At 49.9% G+C, this 24018-nt stretch overlaps 1 protein-coding gene across 1 annotated transcript; it reads left to right on the top strand.

The window, feature by feature from the left end:
* The first annotated feature begins 591 nt into the window (after positions 1 to 591).
* On the top strand, positions 592 to 22605 carry GRM6 (glutamate metabotropic receptor 6). The gene is made up of 10 exons (XM_077911168.1): positions 592 to 1098; positions 3640 to 3856; positions 4143 to 4278; positions 4970 to 5124; positions 12441 to 12581; positions 12684 to 12884; positions 15130 to 15275; positions 15365 to 15988; positions 18584 to 18895; positions 19810 to 22605. The coding sequence occupies exons 1-10, from the start codon at positions 592 to 594 to the stop codon at positions 20005 to 20007; spliced, it is 2637 nt and encodes an 878-aa protein (XP_077767294.1). The 3' UTR covers positions 20008 to 22605.
* Positions 22606 to 24018: the final 1413 nt, after the last annotated feature.

The raw sequence follows: 24018 nt of genomic DNA on the forward strand, positions 1-24018 counted from the left end.
ATGGGTAGGGGGCAGAGACAGAGAAGGACAGCATGTGTCAGAGACAGCCAGAGACAGTTGGGGTCAGACACACATGCAAAGACAGGAAAGAAACATCCCCAGGGGAGCAGGGCTCCCTCCTCTCCTAAGAGGGAGGGGAAGGAGATGTAGAGAGAGCCAGTGCTGCACGCACCTCCTGTTCAGGAGGGGTCACCACCCTCGGAGTGGCCTCTCCTCCCTTCCTCAGAATCCTTAAATCCTCTGTCGCTCTGGGCCCTGCGCATCTGTCACAGCCCTACCTTGACTCACAGGGGCTGGCGCAGGTGAGTGTGGTCAGGTTGTGCTCTAGGGATGGGTCCCTGAGGACAGGAGAGGGCCGGGCTGCCTGCCGGGGAGGGACAGGGGCGCGGTGGAGACAGTGGTCGGGCGGGGGGGCCCATGTGACACGGTTCAGAGGGTGTGAGAGCGCGGTGGAGGCCTGGGGGGGCAGGGCGAGTTGCTCTCCCATCCCTTCCCTCCGCCTTGGCTGTTCTCCCCTGCGCGGCGCGGCGCTCAGAGCCTCCGCGTTCCGTTCCCTCCCGGCCCTGTCTTCCCCCCGCAGCGGGACAGCGGATGGCCGGGCCCGGGAGCGCCGGGGAGCCGAGGCTCCGGGCTCTGCTGCGGTGGCTCTTGGTGCTGGCGCAGGCGGGCGCGGCGGGCGCGGCGGGCTCGGTGCGCCTGGCGGGCGGCCTCACGCTGGGCGGCCTGTTCCCGGTGCACGCGCGGGGCGCGGCGGGCAGAGCGTGCGGGCCGCTGAAGAAGGAGCAGGGCGTGCACCGGCTGGAGGCCATGCTGTACGCGCTGGACCGCGTGAACGCCGACCCCGAGCTGCTGCCCGGCGTGCGCCTGGGCGCGCGGCTGCTCGACACCTGCTCGCGGGACACGTACGCGCTGGAGCAGGCGCTGAGCTTCGTGCAGGCGCTGATCCGCCGCCGCGGCGACGGCGACGAGGGGGCCGTGCGCTGCCCTGGAGGCGTCCCCCCGCTGCGCAGCGCGCCCCCCGAGCGCGTGGTGGCTGTGGTCGGCGCCTCGGCCAGCTCCGTCTCCATCATGGTCGCCAACGTGCTGCGCCTGTTTGCGGTGAGGGCACCCTCTCCTGTCCTCGCCCTCGGGGGGTGGCTGATGGCTGGTGTCCGGGCAGAAGTCCTCAAGTCCAGGGATCAGCCGCCGCGTCCGAGAACCCCTGCCCTGGGGGCCAGGTCAGCCCAGCCGGTGCGCCCGTCCTTGTCGGCCCTGCCGCCCTGCCAGGGCCGCCACCTGCACGCACCGCCCTTCGCGAGGATGAAGGGACCAACCTTGTGGGCGGCGAAGGCGGCCCCCCAGAGGCGGCTGCAGCCTTCCCCTGGGGGCCCGGCCGACTAGAACAGGGCCCCTGGGGTGGCGCCCCCTTGATCGCTTGCCTGGGTGCCCACTGCACAGCCCTGTGTGGGGCTCTCGCCGCCACCGCATCTGGGTGATGAGATGCAAGCTTTTCCCGGACCCAGGGCCCTCCTTCTGGTGGGGCAACTAACACATACCCCCGACTTCTGGCGTGGGGGGAGGTAGTTCCCTCATCTTTAGGGAACTGTCTTAAAGAATCCGAGGCAGCCCCTTTCTTGCATCCTGCGGGGGGGGGGGGGCAGTGACTGGGGGAGGAGCATAGGAATCAGGGACTAAGGGGCCTTCGACATTAGAGTTTGGGGGTTTTCAGTAGTGGTCATTCACTGGGGTTCCGTGGAGGGAGGGGGCGTCTCTGTCCTTCAGCTTTCTGTGAAGAGAGGAAGGCTTTGCTTCCATCTGGCCAAGGGAGGGGACTTCTGCTTCTTGAGCGTTTCTCTGATTCTCCCAGTCATGGCCTCTGTTTCTACCACGCTGGGTGGCAGTTTTATCTGGGCACCCCTCCATCATCTTCACTCCCCACCACCCCGTTCCCACTGGATGGCAGCTAGTCCTGTAGTCACACTTTCTAGCTGGCACAAAGGAACCTTATGTGGCTGTCCAGTGTCAGGGGATGCCGGAGAGTCCCCATCTCACTCACCTGCCCTGTCTGTCTGCCTTTGTACCTCTGTCCCCTGCTCTGCCTGGAGCTCTAGTTTCCATCCCTTTCCCTGTGTCTGCCCCTCCAGGCTGGCTGCAGAGCTCTCAAACTCAAGGGCCTTCAGGAGGCAGGTTGGAGTGTAGATGAGTGAAGCAGGACCCCTGCTGAGTGAGTCTAGGGCCCCCTGCTGCCAGCTCAGCCCAAGACTGAGGTGGGGCCACAATCACACATTTTAGACACTGGCTCCCAATTCAAAAAAATTTTATTTTATTTTTATTTTTTTTAATAATAAACTTATTTTTTATTGGTGTTCAATTTACCAACATACAGAATAACACCCAGTGCTCATCCCGTCAAGTGCCCCCCTCAGTGCCCGTCACCCATTCACCCCCACCCCCCTCCTCCCCTTCCATCACCCCTAGTTCGTTTCCCAGAGTTAGGAGTCTTTATGTTCTGTCTCTCAAAAAATTTTAAATGAAGACATTGGTGCATGACATGCAACCAGGGACCGGATTTGGCTCCCTGGAGCCGTTCTGCAATTCTTGGTCTAGGAGCAAAGCTGTGGGTTCCCAAGTTCATCTCCATTCATGCATCACTGTGATCACAGGAGTTTTAGATTAGCCTCCCTGAGGGGTTCCACCTCTACAGGAAGGTTGTTCTGAAGATCAAGCTTTATCGTCTGGAGTGTCTACAACATCCGTTACCTGTGCTGGACCTTTCTCTGACCTTCCCTCCTTTGTGGTTCTTGTTTTTTCTGTCTCTCCATGTGTCTGTCTGTCTCTCTCTCTCTCCCCCTTCCTCCTTCCTTCTTGCCCTTCCTATCCTGTCTTCACACTCCATGCTTTCTTCCTGTCTTGCTTCAGTCATCCCTGTCTCCCCTAGACCAGCTGAGCTTACTCCTTCCAGAACCTTTCCTCTCTTCCACCCTTCACACCAGCTGCTGCCTCACCCATCTTCTCTACTCACTCTCTTTTCCTGACTTCTTCAGCCTTCTGCTACTAGTCTCTCCACTCTCCTTTCACATTTACTGCCTCCCACCCACTCACCCCACTGCCTCAGCATGCTCAGCCCATAATCCCAGCTGTCAATCACTCTAATGCACCCAGTTCCAAGCAGGCCCCTCCAGTAGGCCAGACATACCTTTGAATCAAATAACCCCTTCCCAGCTCCCCTACCTGCTTGCTCTGACCCTTCCTGGGGCTGCCACTCCCCTACATACATGGCCCCTTTGTGTGAATTAGGAAAATATGTTGTCTCCTGGGGCTGACAAGGAGTCTAACTCCCCTTGCAGGTGCAGCCTACACTTGGCTGCAGGCTGGACTTGAGCCCCCACTAACCTTTTGCCTGGACACATGCCTGGCACCACTGTATACAGTGCCCTGCCCTCTCACCTAGACCTTTGTACCTCCTGTATTCCATCAGACCACGTCTCAAAAGCTTTCCCCACACCCTTGGGCCTCTCCATGTTGCTGTCCCACACTGGCCCCTGACACCCCAGTCCCAGACTTCCATGCCCTGACCTGCATCCTGGATCCTCACTGCCCTCCCTCCCCACGGGGTCACTGAGTCTCCAGCCCTAGCACAAGTGTTCTTCCCTATTCCAGATACCTCAGATCAGCTACGCCTCCACAGCCCCTGAGCTCAGTGACTCCACACGATACGACTTCTTCTCCCGAGTTGTGCCACCTGACTCCTACCAGGCCCAGGCCATGGTGGACATCGTGAGGGCACTGGGATGGAACTACGTGTCCACACTGGCCTCGGAGGGCAACTATGGCGAGAGTGGGGTTGAGGCATTTGTGCAGATCTCGCGGGAAGCTGGTGAGCTGGGAGCAGGGGTTCCAAGGCAACAATGAGCCTACACAGGGGTAATCCAGGGGTCATAAGACAGGGCCGAAGCCATGATATGGCGCCCTGGATTCATGATAAGGCCCTGAATCCATGGCCATCAGACAGGGCCGAAGCCATGAGATGGGGCCCTGGGTGGTGCCCCTGTGGGTGGGCACCTCTTTCCTTTGAAGCACTCAGCCCCTGCCAGTGGCGGCCCCAGTAGGTGGGTGGGTGGCTGGTTGGAACAAGAGGTGACTCTGGCACCCCCGGCACCCAGGGGGGGTCTGCATTGCCCAGTCCATCAAGATTCCCAGGGAACCAAAGCCAGGAGAATTCAATAAGGTGATCAAGAGACTCATGGAGACACCCAACGCCCGGGGCATCATCATCTTTGCCAATGAGGATGACATCAGGTGGGAGCAGCTGTCACACTCAATCATTGTGTTTATCAGAGGTGCTCCTAGAAGGCCCTGCCTCCTCTTCTTACATGTCCCCTGGCCACATATATCCTCCCTTTCTCCTCCTCCCTCTTCTTGATCCCCCTTCACCCTCCTGCCCTCACAGAGTCTTCCTGCTGCCATCTCTCTGTCTGGTGCACCCAGAAAAGAACCAGGCCTGGCCTGGGTGGAGATGCTCCAGGACTAGCCAACGGAAACACACAGGAATTCCTGTCTGCTCTTCTAATTCACAGTGAGAGAGACACCAGTTGGCAGATCTAAGTGCAGAAAATGAGCTGTCAGGGAAGGAGCCCTGGTGGCAGGCAGTTCAGGGGGTATCAGTAGGTGGCCATGGATCTTGGCCTAGGGCCTATGTGACTCAGAGCAAGCAGGAGGCTCTGCAAGAGAAGGGAGGCCCTTCTTCCAGGCAGTGTGAAGTGGGCTGCAGTGCAGAGATCAAGAGGGCTGTCCTGGGGCCAGAGCCTGGCTGGAACCTTTATTACCTAAGAAGCCCAGAACAACTCCCCACATCTCATTTTTCCTGAAAAAACGAGGGTCTGATGCATGGTTTGGAATGGGATAGAAGGAGAGAGAAGAACAGGAAGTGGCCAGAAGCAAGTCAGAGGAGGATCTCAGGCCCTCTCACTCCTTGCCCTGTTCCTACCAGGAGGGTCCTGGAGGCTGCACGCCAGGCCAACCTGACAGGTCACTTCTTATGGGTTGGCTCAGACAGCTGGGGAGCCAAGACCTCTCCCATCCTGAACCTGGAGGACGTGGCCGTGGGGGCCATCACCATCCTGCCCAAAAGAGCTTCCATTGATGGTGAGTGCAGGGATGCCCTCCCCCACCACATCCCCTGATCTTGCTTGCCCTTCCCCACGATCTCCTCTTGGGGGCAATCATTTTCTCCATCTGTAAATTTTTTTTTCATTTAAAATATTTTTATTAAAATTCAATTTAGTTAACATGTAGTGTATTAGTATTTTCAGGGATAGAATGTAGTGATTCACCAGCTGCATATAACACCCAGTGCTCATTCCATCACGTGCCCTCCTTAATGCCCATCATCCAGTTACCTCATCCCCCTCCATACCTCCCCTCCAGCAGCCCTCTGATTCTTTTTTTTTAAATAAATTTATTTTTTATTGGTGTTCAACTTACCAACATACAGAATAACACCCAGTGCTCATCCCGTCAAGTGCCCCCCTCAGTGCCCGTCACCCAGTCACCCCCACCCCATAATGGCTGAGTAATATTCCATTGTATACATAAACCACATCTTCTTTATCCATTCATCTTTCGTTGGACACCGAGGCTCCTTCCACAGTTTGGCTATTGTGGCCATTGCTGCTAAAAACATCGGGGTGCAGGTGTCCTGGAGTTTCATTGCATCTGTATCTTTGGGGTAAATCCCCAGCAGTGCAATTGTTGGGTCGACGGGCAGGTCTATTTTAACTCTTTGAGGAACCTTCACAGTTTCCAGAGTGGCTGCACCAGTTCACATTCCCACCAACAGTGTAAGAGGGTTCCCTTTTCTCCGCATCCTCTCCAACATTTGTGGTTTCCTGTTTTGTTAATTTTCCCATTCTCACTGGTGTGAGGTGGTATCTCATTGTGGTTTTGATTTGTATTTCCCTGATGGCAAGTGATGCAGAGCATTTTCTCACGTGCATGTTGGCCATGTCTATGTCTTCTTCTGTGAGATTTCTCTTCATGTCTTTTGTCCATTTCATGATGGGATTGTTTGTTTCTTTGCTGTTGAGTTTAATAAGTTCTTTATAGATCTTGGAAACTAGCCCATTATCTGATACGTCATTTGAAAATATCTTCTCCCATTCTGTAGGTTGTCTTTGAGTTTTGTTGACTGTATCCTTTGCTGTGCAAAAGCTTCTTATCTTGATGAAGTCCCAATAGTTCATTTTTGCTTTTGTTTCTTTTGCCTTCGTGGATGTATCTTGCAAGAAGTTACTGTGGCCGAGTTCAAAAAGGGTGTTGCCTGTGTTCTCCTCTAGGATTGTGATGGAATCTTGTCTCACATTTAGATCTTTCATCCATTTTGAGTTTATCTTTGTGTATGGTGCAAGAGAGTGGTCTAGTTTCCTTCTTCTGCATGTGGATGTCCAATTTTCCCAGCACCATTTATTGAAGAGACTGTCTTTCTTCCAATGGATAGTCTTTCCTCCTTTATCGAATATTAGTTGACCATAAACTTCAGGGTCCACTTCTGGGTTCTCTATTCTGTTCCATTGATCTATGTGTCTGTTTTTGTGTCAGTACCACACTGTCTTGATGACCACAGCTTTGTAGTACAACCTGAAATCTGGCATTGTGATGCCCCCAGCTATGGTTTTCTTTTTTAAAATTCCCCTGGCTATTCGGGGTCTTTTCTGATTCTACACAAATCTTAAGATGATTTGTTCCAACTTTCTGAAGAAAGTCCATGGTATTTTGATAGGGATTGCATTAAACGTGTAAATTGCCCTGGGTAACATTGACATTTTCACAATGTTAATTCTGCCAATCCATGAGCATGGAATATTTTTCCATCTCTTTGTGTCTTCCTCAATTTCTTTCAGAAGTGTTCTATACTTTTGAGGGTATAGATCCTTCACCTCTTTGGTTAGGTTTATTCCTAGGTATCTTATGCCTTTGGGTGCAATTGTCAATGGGATTGACTCCTTAATTTCTCTTTCTTCAGTCTCATTGTTAGTGTATAGAAATGCCACTCACTTCTGGGCATTGATTTTGTATCCTGCCACGCTGCCAAATTGCTGGATGAGTTCTAGCAATCTTGGGGTGGAGACTTTTGGGTTTTCTATGTAGAGTATCATGTCATCGGTGAAGAGGGAGAGTTTGACTTCTTCTTTGCCAATTTGAATGCCTTTAATGTCTTTGTTGTCTGAATGCTGAGGCTAGGACTTCGAGTCTATGTTGAATAGCAGTGGTGAGAGTGGACATCCCTGTCTTGTTCCTGATCTTAGGGGAAAGGCTCCCAGTGCTTCCCCATTGAGAATGATATTTGCTGTGGGCTTTTTGTAGATGGCTTTTAAGATGTTGAGGAATGTTCCCTCTATCCCTACACTCTGAAGAGTTTTGATCAGGAATGGATGCTGTATTTTGTCAAATGCTTTCTCTGCATCTAATGAGAGGATCATATGGTTCTTGGTTTTTCTCTTGCTGATATGATGAATCACACTGATTGTTTTACGGGTGTTGAACCAGCCTTGTGTCCCGGTAATAAATCCTACTTGGTCATGGTGAATAATTTTCTTAATGTACTCTTGGATCCTATTGGCTACTATCTTGTTGAGAATTTTTGCATCCATGTTCATCAGGGATATTGGTCTGTAATTCTCCTTTTTGGTGGGGTCTTTGTCTGGTTTTGGAATTAAGGTGATGCTGGCCTCATAGAATGAATTTGGAAGTACTCCATCTCTTTCTATCTTTCCAAACAGCTTTAGTAGGATAGGTATGGTTTCTTCTTTAAACGTTTGATAAAATTCCCCTGGGAAGCCATCTGGCCCTGGAGTCTTGTGTATTGGGAGGTTTTTGATGACTGCTTCAATTTCCTCCCTGGTTATTGGCCTGTTCAGGTTTTCCATTTTGTCCTGTTCCAGTTTTGGTAGTTTGTGGCTTTCCAGGAATGCGTCCATTTCTCCTAGATTGCCTAATTTATTGGCGTATAGCTGTTCATAATATGTTTTTAAAATTGTTTGTATTTCCTTGTGTTGGTAGTGATCTCTCCTTTCTCATTCATGATTTTATTAATTTGAGTCTTCTCTCTCTTCTTTTTAATAAGGCTGGCTAACGGTTTATCTATCTTATTAATTCTTTCAAAGAACCAACTCCTGGCTCTGTTGATCTGTTCCACAGTTCTTCTGGTCTCAATTTCGTTGAGTTCTGCTCGAATCTTTATTAACTCTCTTCTTCTGCTGGGTGTAGGATCTATTTGCTGTTTTTTCTCTAGCTCCTTTATGTGTAAGTTAAGCTTTTGTATTTGAGTTCTTTCCAGTTTTTGAATGGATGCTTGTATTGTGATGTATTTCCCCCTTAGGACTGCTTTTGCTGCATCCCAAAGATTTTGAACAGTTGTATCTTCATTCTCATTAGTTTCCATGAATCTTTTCAATTCTTCCTTAATTTCCTGGTTGACCCTTTCATCTTTTAGCAGGATGGTCCTTAACCTCCACGTGTTTGAGGTCCTTCCAAACTTCTTGTTGTGATTTAGTTCTAATTTCAGGGCATTATGGTCTGAGAATATGCAGGGGACGATCCCAATCTTTGGTATCGGTTCAGACCCGATTTGTGACCCAGTATGTGGTCTATTCTGGAGAAAGTTCCATGTGCACTTGAGAAGAATGTGTATTCAGTTGAGTTTGGATGTAAAGTTCTGTAGACATCTGTGAAATCCATCTGGTCCAGTGTATCATTTAAAGCTCTCGTTTCTTTGGAGATGTTGTGCTTAGAAGACCTATCAAGTATAGAAAGAGCTAGATTGAAGTCACCAGGTATAAGTGTATTATTATCTAAGTATTTCTTCACTTTGGTTATTAATTGATTGATATATTTGGCAGCTCCCACATTCGGGGCATATATATTGAGGATTGTTAAGTCCTCTTGTTGGGTAGATCCTTTAAGTATGATATAGTGTCCCTCTTCATCTCTCACTACAGTCTTTGGGGTAAATTTTAGTTTATCTGATATAAGGATGGCTACCCCTGCTTTCTTTTGAGGACCATTTGAATGGTAAATGGTTCTCCAACCTTTTGTTTTCAGGCTGTAGGTGTCCTTCTGTCTAAAATGAGTCTCTTGTAGACAGCAAATAGATGGGTCCTGCTTTTTTATCCAGTCTGAAACCCTGCACCTTTTGATGGGGTTATTAAGCCCGTTCACATTCAGAGTTACTATTGACAGATATGAGTTTAATGTCATCATGATATCTATTCAGTCATTGTTTTTGTGGATTGTTCCACTGAACTTCTTCTTAAAGGGGAATTTTAAGAGTCCCCCTTAAAATTTCTTGCAGAGCTGGTTTGGAGGTCACATATTCTTTCAGTTGCTGCCTGTCTTGGAAGCTCTTTATCTCTCCTTCCATTCTGAATGAGAGAGCCTTGCTGGATAAAGTATTCTTGGTTGCATGTTCTTCTCATTTAGGACCCTGAATATATCCTGCCAGCCCTTTCTGGCCTGCCAGGTCTCTGTGGAGAGGTCTGCTGTTACCCTAATACTCCTCCCCATAAAAGTCAGGGATTTCTTGTCTCTTGCTGCTTTAAGGATCTTCTCTTTATCTTTGGAATTTGCAAGCTTAACTATTAAATATCGAGGTGTTGAACGGTTTTTATTGATTTTTTTGGGGGGATCTCTGTATTTCCTGGATCTGAATGCCTGTTTCCCTTCCCAGATTAGGAAAGTTTTCAGCTAGGATGTGTTCAAATACATATTCTGGCCCTCTGTCCCTTTCGGTGCCATCGGGAACCCCAATTAAACGTAGGTTTTTCTTCCTCAGGCTGTCGTTTATTTCCCTTAATCTATCTTCATGGTCTTTTAATTGTTTGTCTCTTTTTTCTTCAGTTTCCCTCTTTGCCATCAACTTGTCTTCTATGTCACTCGCTCGTTCTTCCACCTCGTTAACCCTCGTCATTAGGACTTCTAGTCTGGATTGCATCTCATTCAATTGATTTTTAATTTCTGCCTGATTAGCTCTAAATTCTGCAGTCATGAAGTCTCTTGAGTCCTTTATGCTTTTTTCTAGAGCCACCAGTAGCTGTATAATAGTGCTTCTGAATTGGCTTTCTGACATTGAATTGTAATCCAGATTTTGTAACTCTGTGGGAGACAGGACTGTTTCTGATTCTTTCTTTTGAGGTGAGGTTTTCCTTCTAGTCATTTTGCTCAGTGCAGAGTGGCCAAAAACTAGTTGTATTGGGAAAAGGAGAAAAAGAGAGGAGAGAAAGAAGGAAAGAAAAGAGAAAAATAAAAAAGAAAAGGAAGAAAAAGAGAACAAAAAGAGAAAGAAAAAGAAAGAAAGGAAAAATTGGGGGTGGGGGAAGCTAACAGAAATCAAAAAGCAAAAAAAAAAAAAAAAAAGACAAAAAAAAAAAACAGAAAAAAAAAAAAACACCAAAAAAAGAACACGGAGGAGTATCTTCTGATTCTGTATACTTTAAGTCCCTTGACTTCCCCTGGAACTTGTCCGTCTAGTTGGTCTTTTGGGGGAGGGGCCTGTTGTGCTGATTTTCAGGTGTTAGCACTTGGGGGAGCCACTCTGCCCACTGCCTGGTGCAGGGCTCAGTGGGGTTGTTTACCCCGTGAGGCCCCAGGAGGAACAACCCCAGTGGCAGGACCAGCTCTGGAGCCCTGGAGTCAGCCCCCGCAGTAACTCCAGAGCTCTCGGTCTGCAGGGCCTGGAGGCTCGGGGCGGGGCCGCTGATCTGCTCAGCTGGGGCAGGAGCGTCCTCGCTGTCCTGGGCCCTCCCGGCCTCTGCCTGTCCCGGGGGAGGCCGGATCCTGGGCTGTGTCCCGGCGCCCTGTGCTCCGGGGCCTGCGCTGTTGCATTCGTGCTCCCGCCCCGCAGCCCCCTCCGCGGAGCCGCCCCCGAGCCCCCCCGAGCCGCTCCCGCCCCGCAGCCCCCTCCGCGGAGCCGCCCCCGAGCCCCCCGAGCTGCTCCCGCCCCGCAGCCCCCTCCGCGGAGCCGCCCCCGAGCCCCCAGAGCTGCTCCGGGTCCAGCCCTACGCGCTGCAGCCCTTAGGGAGCTCGGCGCACTATCCCGGGGCGCAGGTGTCTGCTAGTGTCCCCGGGAGCCCAAGGGCATCCCCGCCCTCCTGGGTCCTGCTCCAACTCCCCGCGAGCCCCTTTCCCCCGGGAAGGTTGGTGCAGCTCCTGCTCCTCCGGGACGGGGCTCTCCTGTCCTGGGGACACTCGCCCCGGCCTCAGCCCGGCTCCTCGCGGGGCCCCTCCCCCTTGGAGGCCTTTTGTTTCTTTATTTCTTTTTCTCCGTCTTCCTACCTGATAGAAGCGCGAACTCTTCTCACTGTAGCGTTCCAGCTGGTCTCTCTTTAAATCTCAGGCCGAATTCGTAGATTTTCAGGATGATTTGAAGGTTATCTAGGTAATTTGGTGGGGACAGGTGACTCGGGGACCCTGCTCTTCCGCCAGCTTGCGCCTCGTCCTCCATCTGTAAAATGTTATCGTGTATCTCGCTCAACACCCCTTCTAGGATTCCCAAATTCTAGGATCCTAAGACTTTGTGAATACATCCCTCCAAGCAGTGTTTTTGAATTGGCAAAGTAGGAAAATCCCACTCCACTGTATAGGGTCAAGAATTAGTTTTGTTTTTGCTTTTGTTTTCATCCAATGCCTATAATCCTGGTATTGCTGGTTCTGCAAAAGACATACTAATTTGAGGGTGGAGAGGAGAAGGAACAAAACTGAGGATGGGGACATATTGTCCTGTTGATCAAATGATGAAGCCTGCCTCCCGTCCCATCCTCCACCATCCTGAATATCTGGAAGGATCTAGCAGAGACATTGTCACATGACAATAGGATTGATCATTTCCCCAAAGCCTGAACTGAAATGCCTTGATGAAGTGCTTCAGGACTTTTTTACCCTGACTTTCAGGGGTTCCCACCCACACCCTTTCTTTCCCTTAGAGTACATTTGGTTGCATTTGACAAATGCAGAGTGGAGTAGAATGAGAGTGGTTTCGGCAATAAAGTCATTTCATTGCAAGATAAGACCTGAAAGTAGGCCACTTCAGGTTTGGGACGGTGAGTTAATGATGTTCTCAAAGTCCTGAGCTCTGTCCCTGCTTCTGTTCCACCATTCTCTCTGGTTGCGACTTGTCCTCGTGACTGAGGTGTCTTATTCACAATGTGGCTGCTGAAGCTCTACCTATTACATCTTCACAGCAGCATCCTAACCAAAAAAGGAAAGAACAGCATGAAAGTCTTTGATATGGTGAGGCTCTGAGTTTACAACAGGATGCAAATTCTACCCCAAAGCCCCCAGAAGGCTTTGAAATCACTGGCCAGAAGTTGTTCACATGGCCAGTCCTAGCTGCAAAGTGAGCAGATGGTGAAGGGACACAGCAGAATCATGCCTGGTTCAGATGATTGCCGTCCTCTCTCCTCCCTCAGGATTTGATCAGTACTTTATGACCCGCTCCCTGGAGAACAACCGCCGAAACATCTGGTTTGCTGAGTTCTGGGAGGAGAATTTTAACTGCAAACTGACCAGCTCAGGTACCCAGTCAGATGACTCCACCCGCAAATGCACAGGTGAGAGCTACCCAGAGTGGCAAGGGAGGTGAAGGGGAAGGCGGGAGGCGAGGCAGGGCACTTGGGGGCTGGGCACACTTCCTCTGTGCATCCCTAGGACAGGCGAGGAACGCATCGGCAGGGACTCGACCTACGAGCAGGAGGGGAAGGTGCAGTTCGTGATCGATGCTGTGTATGCCATTGCCCACGCCCTCCACAGCATGTACCAGGCGCTCTGCCCCGGGCTCACCGGCCTGTGCCCAGCGATGGAGACCACTGATGGGCGGGTGCTGCTGCAGTACATTCGAGCCGTCCGATTCAATGGTGAGCGGGAGCCAGATCCTCCATGGCAGGGAAGGGAAGCCCCTGGGATGGACTTCTCTGCTGGACCCGGGCTGACTCAGATCAAAGGGGTGGGAGAGGTGGAATGCTATAGTGGGGGCACCTGGTACTGAGAGCTGGAAGCTTGAGCCCAATTCTGGAACCAGTTCTTAACACTCGTCCACCAGGCTTCAGCACTCCTTTGCCCCAAGTTGCAAAATTCAGGCGTTGGAGAGCCCTCTGCCTGGAACCCTCAGCCGCTCCCATGCAACTCTCACGGCTGTTCACAGAGCTGAGGGCACCTAAACTCGGCCTGCAAGGGACACAGTGCACACTGGGCAGAGGCGTTGCCCACAACGTGGACATGCTGCTCACTCTGAGTCTCGGGCTTCCAAAGACCACGCCTCTGGAGCTCGTGGTACAAGTCTCATGTGTCCCGGGTACCAGCAGAGGGTCCAGCACACGGGCAGGGCTCAGAATAAAGTCTCTGAAAAGGCCCACGTGGACTGAGGCCTCACTCGTGGTTTGTGCAGAGAGATACACGTCTTGTTTAGTTACCATCACTATAAAATTAAAAATTGTTCTTCCACTGCATTCTGAGCACCCTCTCTCTGTTAACCTCTCAGCTGAATAGTACAGCTTACTATCACCACAGACCAGCTCTAAAGGTGGTAGGACAAGCCTCCAACAGAAATAGTGTTGATCGTTCAAATCGATACAAATCTCACACACACACTCAGACCTTCGTCCAAGTCTGAACCCACCATCCCACCTGGTCAGCTACGCTCGCTCTTTTTTCTTTTTAAAGTGTGATAACATACGCGTAGCATAAAATGTACAATCTTAACAATTGTTTTTAAGGATTTTATTTATTTGAGAGAGAGAGAGAGAGAGCACTTCAGCAGGGGGAGGGGCAAAGGGAGAGGGAGAAGCAGACGCTCCGCGAAGAGGAGATTGCCCCCCACCCCCCATGTGGGGCTCCATCCCAGGAGCCTGGGATCATGACCTGAGCCAAAAGCAGATGTTTAACCACCTGAGCCACCCAGGCGCCGCACACCCCCCACCGTCTTAACCATTTTTAAGTGTACAGTCTAGTCATGTACACTGTTGTGCAGATTCTCCAGAACTTAAGATAAAAAAGTTCTGAAGGATCCCTGGGTGGCGCAGCGGTTTGGCGCCTGCCTTCGGCCCAGGGCGCGATCCTGGAGACCCGGGATCGAATCCCACGTCGGGCTCCCGGTGCATGGAGCCTGCTTCTCCCTCTGCCTGTGTCTCTGCCTCATTCTCTCTCTCTCTCTGTGACTATCACAAATAAATAAAAATTAAAAAAAAAATTCTGAAATTCTGTCCCGATTAAACACTAACTCCCCATTCCCCCTCCTGAAGCTTCTGGCAACTTCCATCCTACTTTCTGTCCCTATGATTTTGCCTACTCTATGTTCATCCTATGAGAGGGATCATGCAGTATTTGTCCTTCTGTGACTGGCTCATTTCATTTGGCATAACATCCATGCGTTCATCCATGTTGTAGCCTGTGTCACAATGTCTTTCCTTTTATTTTATTTTATTTTTAATATTTTTTTTCTTTTATTTATTTATGATAGTCACAGAGAGAGAGAGAGAGGCAGAGACACAGGCAGAGGGAGAAGCAGGCTCCATGCACCAGGAGCCCGATGTGGGATTCGATCCCGGGTCTCCAGGATCGCGCCCTGGGCCGAAGGCAGGCGCCAAACCGCTACGCCACCCAGGGATCCCGTCTTTCCTTTTAAAGGCTGAAGAATATCCTAGCACAAATAGGCAACGTTTTGTTTATCTGTCCAACTCTCAGTGAACAAACATTTAGGTTGCATCCACCTTTTGGCTGCTGCAAATGATGCTGCTGTGAACGTGGGTGTGTATCTCTGAGTCCCTGTATCCCCTTTGGGGGACATATACCTGGCAGCGGAGTCATGTAGTAATTCTATGTTTAGTGTTTGGAGGAGCTGCCACTCTGTTTTCTACAGTGACAGCACCATTTTACATCCCCACCAGCAGTGCGCCAGGGTTCCAGTCTCTCTACATGCCCACGGAGGCTTATTTCCTGGAATGCTAACAGTGGCCACTGTGGTTTGGAGTTGCACTTACCTGATGACAGGGAGCATCTTTGCAGGGTTTGTGACTGTGGGACGCTGGCTCTTTATCCTGGCTGGGCCTTGGGCCTTTCCGGGAGGGGCTGGAGAACCAGCTGAGGATGCCGGCTCTCCTGCAGGCAGCGCGGGGACCCCCGTGATGTTCAACGAGAATGGGGACGCGCCCGGGCGCTACGACATCTTCCAGTACCAGGCGGCGAACGGCAGTGCGGGCAGCGGCGGCTACCAGGCCGTGGGCCAGTGGGCAGAGACCCTCAGGCTAGACGTGAGTGAGCTGGGGAGGGGCGGGGAGCGGCCGGGCGCGGGCCCACCGTCCCCAGATCCGGAGGTCCCAGGCCCGTCCCCCCGCCACAGGTGGAAGCCCTGCTGTGGTCCGGAGAGCTCCGCGAGGTGCCCCGATCCCAGTGCAGCCTCCCCTGTGGGCCGGGTGAGCGGAAAAAGATGGTGAAGGGCGTCCCCTGCTGCTGGCACTGCGAGCCCTGCGACGGCTACCGCTTCCAGGTGGATGAGTTCACGTGCGAGGCCTGCCCCGGGGACATGCGGCCCACGCGCAACCACACGGGCTGCCGCCCCACTCCCGTCGTGCGCCTCACCTGGTCCTCGCCCTGGGCCGCGCCGCCGCTCCTGCTGGCCGTGCTGGGCAGCGTGGCCACTACCACGGTGGTGGCCACCTTCGTGCGCCACAACAACACGCCGATCGTGCGGGCCTCGGGCCGCGAGCTCAGCTACGTGCTTCTCACCGGCATCTTCCTCATCTATGCCATCACCTTCCTGATGGTGGCCGAGCCCGGGGCGGCCGTGTGCGCCGCCCGCCGGCTGTTCCTGGGCCTGGGCACCACGCTCAGTTACTCAGCCCTGCTCACCAAGACCAACCGCATCTACCGCATCTTCGAGCAAGGGAAGCGCTCCGTCACGCCACCGCCCTTCATTAGCCCCACGTCGCAGCTCGCCATCACCTTCAGCCTCACCTCGGTGCAGGTGGGCCGTGGCTCCCAGGGCCAGGAGGTGGACGGGGAAGGGGGAGCGGCAGATCACCACTTGGCTGGGGGGTGGCCTCCACTCCCAAAGTCAAGATAAGCACTCTTCTATTTTGGCTCCTATGTTTAAACAAGTAAGGGGAGGGGGGCTGCAGGAGACCGGGCCCCACTCCCTCCGCCTGCTCCGTCCTTGAGGGAACTGGGTCAGTAAGCTGCAGCGCCAGCATCCAGCTCCGTGTCTGTAAAAACAATGAAATTATTTTCCTAAACAGAACAGGCTCTTCCGCCATTTCGCTCCCACAAAAAATAAGGCAAAGAGCTATCTGATGATTTTCTCGAGGAGAAAAAAAACATCTGTTTCCATAAAGGAGTTCCTGCTGCCCAGTCACTGGGGTAACATGGATGAGAGGCACAGGTTCCAGCAATGTTACTGTTGAATGGAGCATCCAGCTCCATAAATGGCCAGGATTTCATAACGTATGTGCACCGAAAGCAAAGTTCCCTCAAGGGGTTCACTAGAGCATTGGAAATTATTCTCACGATCTGGAAAGCACTGGATATTTTCTGTGCACAGGGTGCTAGTAGACAGGTGTGGATGACATTGTGACATTATAAAGCCAGGCCAGCTCACAGGGCTACGGGGAGGGCCTGTGCTCAGCCTGCTTTGGACACAGCACACTCTGCACTCCAGACAAGTGTTCATTGCCACCCACAGGCCTTGGTCCATGCAATTCTTCACAACTGAAAGGTATTGCCATCCTTGTGCAGATAACAGGGTCAGAGCTTCTCTCGTGAACACCAGAACACCAATGCCCAGAGCATCCTGACTTCTTACCATCCTGCTTCCCTGGCTGAAACCCCTGTGGTGCCCCTGCCCCCAGGACAGAGATACAGGATAGACTGCAGTCAGTACTTCCTGGCTCATCTGTGGACTCCCTACATTATACCCTTCTTTCCAGAAATCCCACACCCTTTCTTTTCTTTATTTTTTAAAAAGACTTCATATATTTATTCATGAGACAGACACACAGAGAGAGGCAGAGACATAGGGAGAGGGAGAAGCAGGCTCCATGCAGGAAGCCCGATGCAGGCTCAATCCCAGGGCCCAGGGATCACTCCCTGAGACGAAGGTAGACGCTCAACCACTGAGCCAGACGTCCTTCCCACGCCCTTTCAAAGCACACCTGCAGTTTTACTGGGTTATGTATCGATACGGTGGACATGATATAGTATCTCTTTGTTTTAATTTGCATCTACTAAATTACTAGTGTAGCTGGCCTTTGAAGGTTCCTTTTCTATGTTGTTCCTGTTCCTATGCTTTGCTCATTTTCTATTATTTTGTAGGAGTTGTGGATTTGTGTGTGTGTGTGTGTGTGTGTGTGTGTGTGTTTAATATGCTGGGTGCTAATTATCAATTACATGGGTTGCAAAACTTGTAGGATCCATTTTGGTTGCTATTCCTCTGTATCTCAGGCCTTGGCTAATAGTTTCTCATATGCAGCATTTTTCCCTCCTTAGAACCTTGTTCTAAGAGGAGCCTCCACACTGCTTTTCTGGAGAGTGGGTGGGGTGTTATTTGCCCCTTGTCCATGGAGCTACTGCCTTTGGGAGAATCACAAAAAGGTTCTCCTGGGTGTATAAATTATTAAAAAGCATCCCTTACTCTCAGGTTACACAGCCCCTCTCTAGGTACTTGGCATGGCACTAGAGTGTTGGCTAGATTTCAGCTCCACAACACACACACACACACACACACACACACACACACACACAGAAACCAGGCAGTCTTGTGCAGTGAACAATCTGCACAAACAAGCAGGGCAGCACTTTCAGGGTCCTGCCTTTATGCAGGTGTCTTAGTTCCTACTCTCCAGTTTCCCTTGGCTTAAGGTCATGTCTCTAACCCTCACAGGGAACTGCTCCTCCACCTCCTCCTAGAAGGAGTTGACTTTGATAATTTCCTGGGCCACCTGGCATCAGCTCACATCCTTACTGCTCTCTATTTAGTGCCTCATTCTGAGCTTCACTATGCATTTGCACATGATTTCATTACATTGTGTTCAACAGTTCTCTGGATCTGGAGAAGGAAGGAGTCCTCAGGAACTAGGTTTGCCCTGTTGCTAGATGCGATCAAGTTAGTGTTTTCACATCTACAGGATGGAGATGGTACTGCCTACTGCCTGGGAGGTGTGAAAAAAGAGAATCTGCTGGGTCTGGCCCTTAATCAGTAGGGCATGAACCATCTCCTCCCCCAAGCTGGTGTGGAGAAGCTGTGGATAGGGTCACAATTCCATGGCCTCTGCCTGCAGTCACTGTATCCTGCAGGGCTTGGTGATGTTGGAATGCAGGAAGAGGCATTCTGGGCATCCTGGGGCCCATTACCCAGCCAGCCCTGACATTGCCAGCACATACCTATGCTGTAGTGCCTTCTGCTCACTGGCCTTTGTATGGGCAGGCCCCTCCTGGATAGCCCTTCTGTTTCAGGCCTGAGCATCCCACTCAGTAGGCCAGGAGCCTCAAGGTGACCCTAACCTGCCAGAGACATTGGTGAGTGGCCAGGCTGGGTGTGTCCCTGATATGGTGTTGGCTCCTGCAGGTGGTAGGAGTGATGGCGTGGCTAGGGGCCCAGCCCCCACACAGTGTGATCGACTATGAAGAGCAACGGACAGTGGACCCAGAGCAGGCCAGAGGGGTGCTCAAGTGCGACATGTCGGACCTGTCCCTCATCGGCTGCCTGGGCTACAGCCTCCTGCTCATGGTCACGTGCACGGTGTACGCCATCAAAGCCCGTGGTGTGCCTGAGACCTTCAATGAGGCCAAGCCCATCGGTTTCACCATGTACACCACCTGCATCATCTGGCTGGCTTTTGTGCCCATCTTCTTTGGCACCGCCCAGTCGGCTGAAAAGGTAATCTGGGGTCGCCCATCGGATTTACGGCCTCCTTTGTTTCCTGTCTGTTCACACAAGGGCTCAATTGTCCCAAGAGCTGGGCTGCCCCCATGAATGATTGTTCGTTGGTTAATTCATTCATGTAGTTAAATACTCATTCATTCATTTATTTGTCAGTATCCCTTTGTTCATTCATTTATTCATCCATGCTTCTAACCATCCATTAACCTGTTTTTTTTTTAAAGATTTATTTATTTATTTATTTATTTATTTATTTATTTGAGAGAAAGAGCATGAGTGGGGGGAGGGGCAGAGGGAGAATCTCAAGCAGACTCTGTGCTGAGTGCAGAGTCCAAAGTGGGGATTGATCCTGACCCTGAGATCACAACTGAGCTGAAACCAAGAGCCAGATGCTTAACCAACTGAGTCTCCCAGGCACCCCACCATTAACTTATTTTTATTCAGTTACTTCTTTATATACATCATGTCCCTCAATCCATTAATCTGTCAGTCCATTTGCTGATCATTACTCCATCATTTATGTGTGTATATGGTAGACCATGTGTTAATTCATCCCTGTTGTTCATGTTTGACCACTTGCTCTTTTATTTGTACACTCATTTGTACATTTGAAAACATATTCATCCATTCAGTAACATGCTGTAGCCCCTTTTAGGCATATGGACCATTTCCCCAAGTGTCACTCGCTGTGAATGGATCCTTTGCTTCCCCTGGTCACTTGTCCGCTTGGTCCTGTGTCATTCATCCTCCTTCCTGCCTACATCAGAGCCACAGCATGACTATCACTTCTTCATGCCATAGGGCTTATATGGTTGCCTTTCCATTCACCTGATGAACACAGACTCATGTGGGGCTGGGGGGTGGGAGAAAACAGGGCTGAATCCCAGCCAGTTTCTTCCTCCATGGCTCAGATCTACATCCAAACCACCACGCTGACTGTGTCCTTGAGCCTGAGTGCGTCGGTGTCCCTCGGCATGCTCTATGTGCCCAAAACCTACGTCATCTTGTTCCACCCGGAGCAGAATGTGCAGAAGCGGAAGCGAAGCCTCAAGGCGACCTCTACAGTGGCAGCCCCACCCAAGGGCGAGGACACAGAGGCCCCCAAGTAGCAAGTGGGGGATGAGTGGGGATGTTTCTCCCTCTCTTCTGTTCTTTTCTTTCCCTTGCTTCATGACGGAAGCTGTGGAAGGTCCAGGTCTGCAGTGAGCATTCAGAAGCAGGGAGTCTATGAAGCCCACACCCACCAGTATGGGGCTGTCCTCCAGAAAGACCTGGACCCACACATACCACACCTCATCCCTGCTTTTCTGTGACTGTTGGCATCATGCATACTTGCTGCAGACCAGACTTTCTGCTCATGGCGGGAATCAGCCACCAAGAGGATCCTACTCTAGGGAAGAACTGAACTTACACTCCCTGGTCTGAGTCTAGAGAGCATGATGAAGCCTGGGCTTGGCCCAGTGTGTGTGAGATTTCCACCTGAGTAGCCACCAGAACCTGGGGACTGGGCAGTATGCAAAAATGTGTAGATCTCACTCTAGAAATACAGGGCTGGATTTGGGGAGGGGCAGTGTCCACAAGATCTGGGGACCTGTCTTCTGCTGAGTGACTCAGGCTTGACACAGAGGGATTGGACCTTTGGTGTGAGAGCCCTGTGAGTGAGGATGGACCTGGGACAGGACTTGGGAGTGAGCAGAGTAACTGGGATGTATCCCCATGGGGTTACTTGTATTGAGGTCTTTTTCTCAGGACCATCATCCATGGGATCACACTTAAACCATAGCTTTTTGCCTTTCCATGCCTACTCCCTTAAATGATCCCCAAACACTTGTGTGGTGTTAGTAGTGTGAGAATAAAGCAACAGGGTGGTGTTTGCCCTCTTCTGATGCCTGTGAGGGATTATGGTCAGGAGTTTCAGGTTGGGGTCAGTGACAGAGTTGTATCTATGGTGACAATCAATTCCAAGTAGACATCTTAGGATGAGTACCAAAACTTTCCTCTCTCAATATGTACTGAGAGGTCCCCTTTGAAAGATGAGCATGAGGCACAGGGAGGAAGATAGACTTCAGATGCATGGACATTTATTTTTTCTTTTAAAAAGGCTTGGTTTCTATTATGGGATTATATTTCCCCATGGTACAATTTACATTAGTTAAATTGACTCTATCATTTTGAATTCTCTAGTATCTAATGTCTGGAACTGATTCCAAAGGTCACCATACTTCATACAACATAAAGACTCTTGCCTACACAGAATCTCTGTTGCAGAAATAAATTTTGATCCTGGGACCAGGTGTTTCTGTGTTCCTTAAATCAATAGAGCTTCTCCTCAGAATAACATTTTTGGTGTATGGATTCTTCTTCCTCACATTTTTGCATTTTGTATGGTTTCTCCACAGTGTGAATTATGAAGTTTTATTTATTGCTCAGTGCTTTCCAGAATTCATTATTTCATAGGGCTTCTTTCCTGTGTGGATTTTCTAATGTGTAATGTGATGAGGTTTGTTTCTTGCTGAGAGTGCTTTTATAGGGTTTTCTCTCATCCAGTGAGCTCTGATATCCAAAGGAAGGTGTTCTTGTAGTCTTTTTTTCCCTCTTGATGTTTCTCCCAGTATGAACTCCCCGATGTGCAAAAAATGGTGACTTCTAGTTGAAAACTTCACCACATTTTTTTTTACGTATTTGTGGTTTTCCCCACTTTAAACTCTGTAACTTAGAGTTTGGATGATTTCTTAGTGGAACTTTTCTACATTTAGAGGATTTCTCCCTAGTGTGAGGTTTCTGCCTTAGAGTCTTGGCTTTCTACTGAAGGCTTTCCCACATTCCCCCATGTTTGTTCATACTGGGCTCTCTGATGTGAATGCTTTGTCACACAGCAGGTTCTGGCTCCTTCTTAGGGCATCTCATATCCAGTCCAATTGTAGATGATTTCCACAGCATGTACCATTTTGTGTGCAGTGAGGAATCCTCTATTACTAAAGGTGTTATCATATGTAGCATACTTGTGAGGTTTCTCTCCTTTAGGAGTTTTCTAATGTATACAAAGTCTGGAATCCTAGAAGAAGGCTTTTCTACAATCAGTGTGTACCAATTTGATCATTTGATGTCCAGCAAGGGGTTGACAACTTCCTAAAGGTCTTCCCATGCTATTTACATGCATAGTTTTGCCTTCTGTGAGGTTCAATCAATTTGAAACCCTGAATAAAGGTGTTTTTTTCAAATTTGTAGAATTTATAAGGCATTCTTCCTGTGTGCTTCTTTTATGCTGAATAAGAACTGGGCTGTGCTTGTCGACTTTCTCACATCCATTGCCCCTGAATAATTTCTCCCCAGTATGACTTACATGTTCCCATGACAACGGTGCTCTGGATTGGAGGCTTTCCCACATTACAATTACAGTGTTCTCTCCAATATGAATTCTCTAAAGCAGAAGATTACGTTTTGGTATAAACTTTTATTCACCTATTCATAAAGGTATCATCTGTGTTCAATGTGTGGAGACTTGTATAAGGAGGGCTTCTCTTACATTAACTATATGCTTATGTCTTTTCACTAATGTGAGTTTTTTCTAACACATCTATTACATTTACTGTAGCTTTGTCACATTTATTACATTGTGTGCTCTTTAGAAATTTCCTCAAAATTCATTACTTTTGTTGTCTCTCACTCAAGGAATTCTTGTTGAATAAATGTAACTTTTCCCAGAAGTTTGACTTGGGTTTTCTGCTGCTTTTTCATGTAATTACCAATTTGGAAGACTCCTTCCAAACTGGAATAAAGTGCACAATTCCAGGTGAATCTTTCCACTATCATATTATAGAATAAAACCTCTTCAGAAATACTCCATTATATTGCCATCTTTTTTTCCCTAAATATGAAAAATTCCCAAGTGTAAATATCTCTTGTCTCTTGGGCTTTGAGGAAGGAAGCCTCCTGCAGTAATGGACAGAATATTGACAGCTATAGAAGACTGGCAGTTTCAGAGATGACCTTTCAGCCTGTGGAGCAAAGGGTAGGAACCAAGATGGGGTGCAGCTCTGAAAGTAGAGACACTGAAGGGAGGCTTGGATGAAAGTCAGCCAAGGGTGTGGAGGGACCGGGTTTGGGCACTGTGAGCCTCATTGCTTCATTCGTGGATTGCTGTACTGGGATACTAACTAGTATCTGCTTCCTGTGTCTTTCCCCCCATCCCACACACCAATATCAAGATCATCATTCTGAGGCACCGGCTCCCCACACTTTTAGGGACACAGCTATGGGCCCTGCCCTCTTCCAGTACCTGTATCTGACTGCGATTCATTCTTGCTTGCGGAATCAGAAATAGCAAGAAGGGCACATGGGTCCAGCCCCACATGCTGTTCACTGATATAATCTGGCTGATGAAGTATTTTTAGTTTATTCTATCAGGGCTATAGAATGTTGAACTTATCCATACTATCAACTTCTGAGGGTCCCCCCCCCATCCTGATCTGGCAGATAGGAAACTTTCCAGGGGCCACAGACTTTTTCTTGCTCCTGACACTGAAGACTTCTCTCAGTCGGCTTTTGTGTCTAGAAATTGTACAGAGTCAAGGTTAAGACTTCTTGAGATCAATGCCAGCTCTGCCATGTTAGTTAAGTGATGTCAGGCAAGATGATTAGCCTCTCCCACCATTGCTGACAGCCAGAGTCTCCTTGATCCCTGAAGAGATGCCCAAATCATTGACCTCATTTCCCTACACCCACCCTCCCAGTCCTACCAGTCACTGCCACGCAGACCCCACTCATTATGCAAACCCCTCAGCTGACCCATCTTAAACCCCATCTCAGAACCCCCAAATAGCATTCCTTCTTCAAAACTGCTCTCTAGATAAATCTGTGCTGAATTTCCCTGATAAAAATATGAATTCTATTCATATTTCTTCACACCAGTTTGGCTGTGAAGGGTTTTGAAGGCTTTGCTTCCCATGGTTGGCCAAGGAAGGCCACTGAAAGGGTTTACAGAAGTGAGTGCCATGGATGGATCTGTGGAGTGGACAAAGTCACTGGTGGCTGGGGTGGGAAGTGGCCTGGAGGGGACCAGAAACATTGGTGAGGAACCTGAGGCAAAGCACTAAGAGGAATCTGGTATATCCTCACCT

The sequence above is a fragment of the Canis aureus genome, chromosome 10 (genome assembly GCF_053574225.1).
Source record: "Canis aureus isolate CA01 chromosome 10, VMU_Caureus_v.1.0, whole genome shotgun sequence".
NCBI lineage: Eukaryota > Metazoa > Chordata > Mammalia > Carnivora > Canidae > Canis > Canis aureus.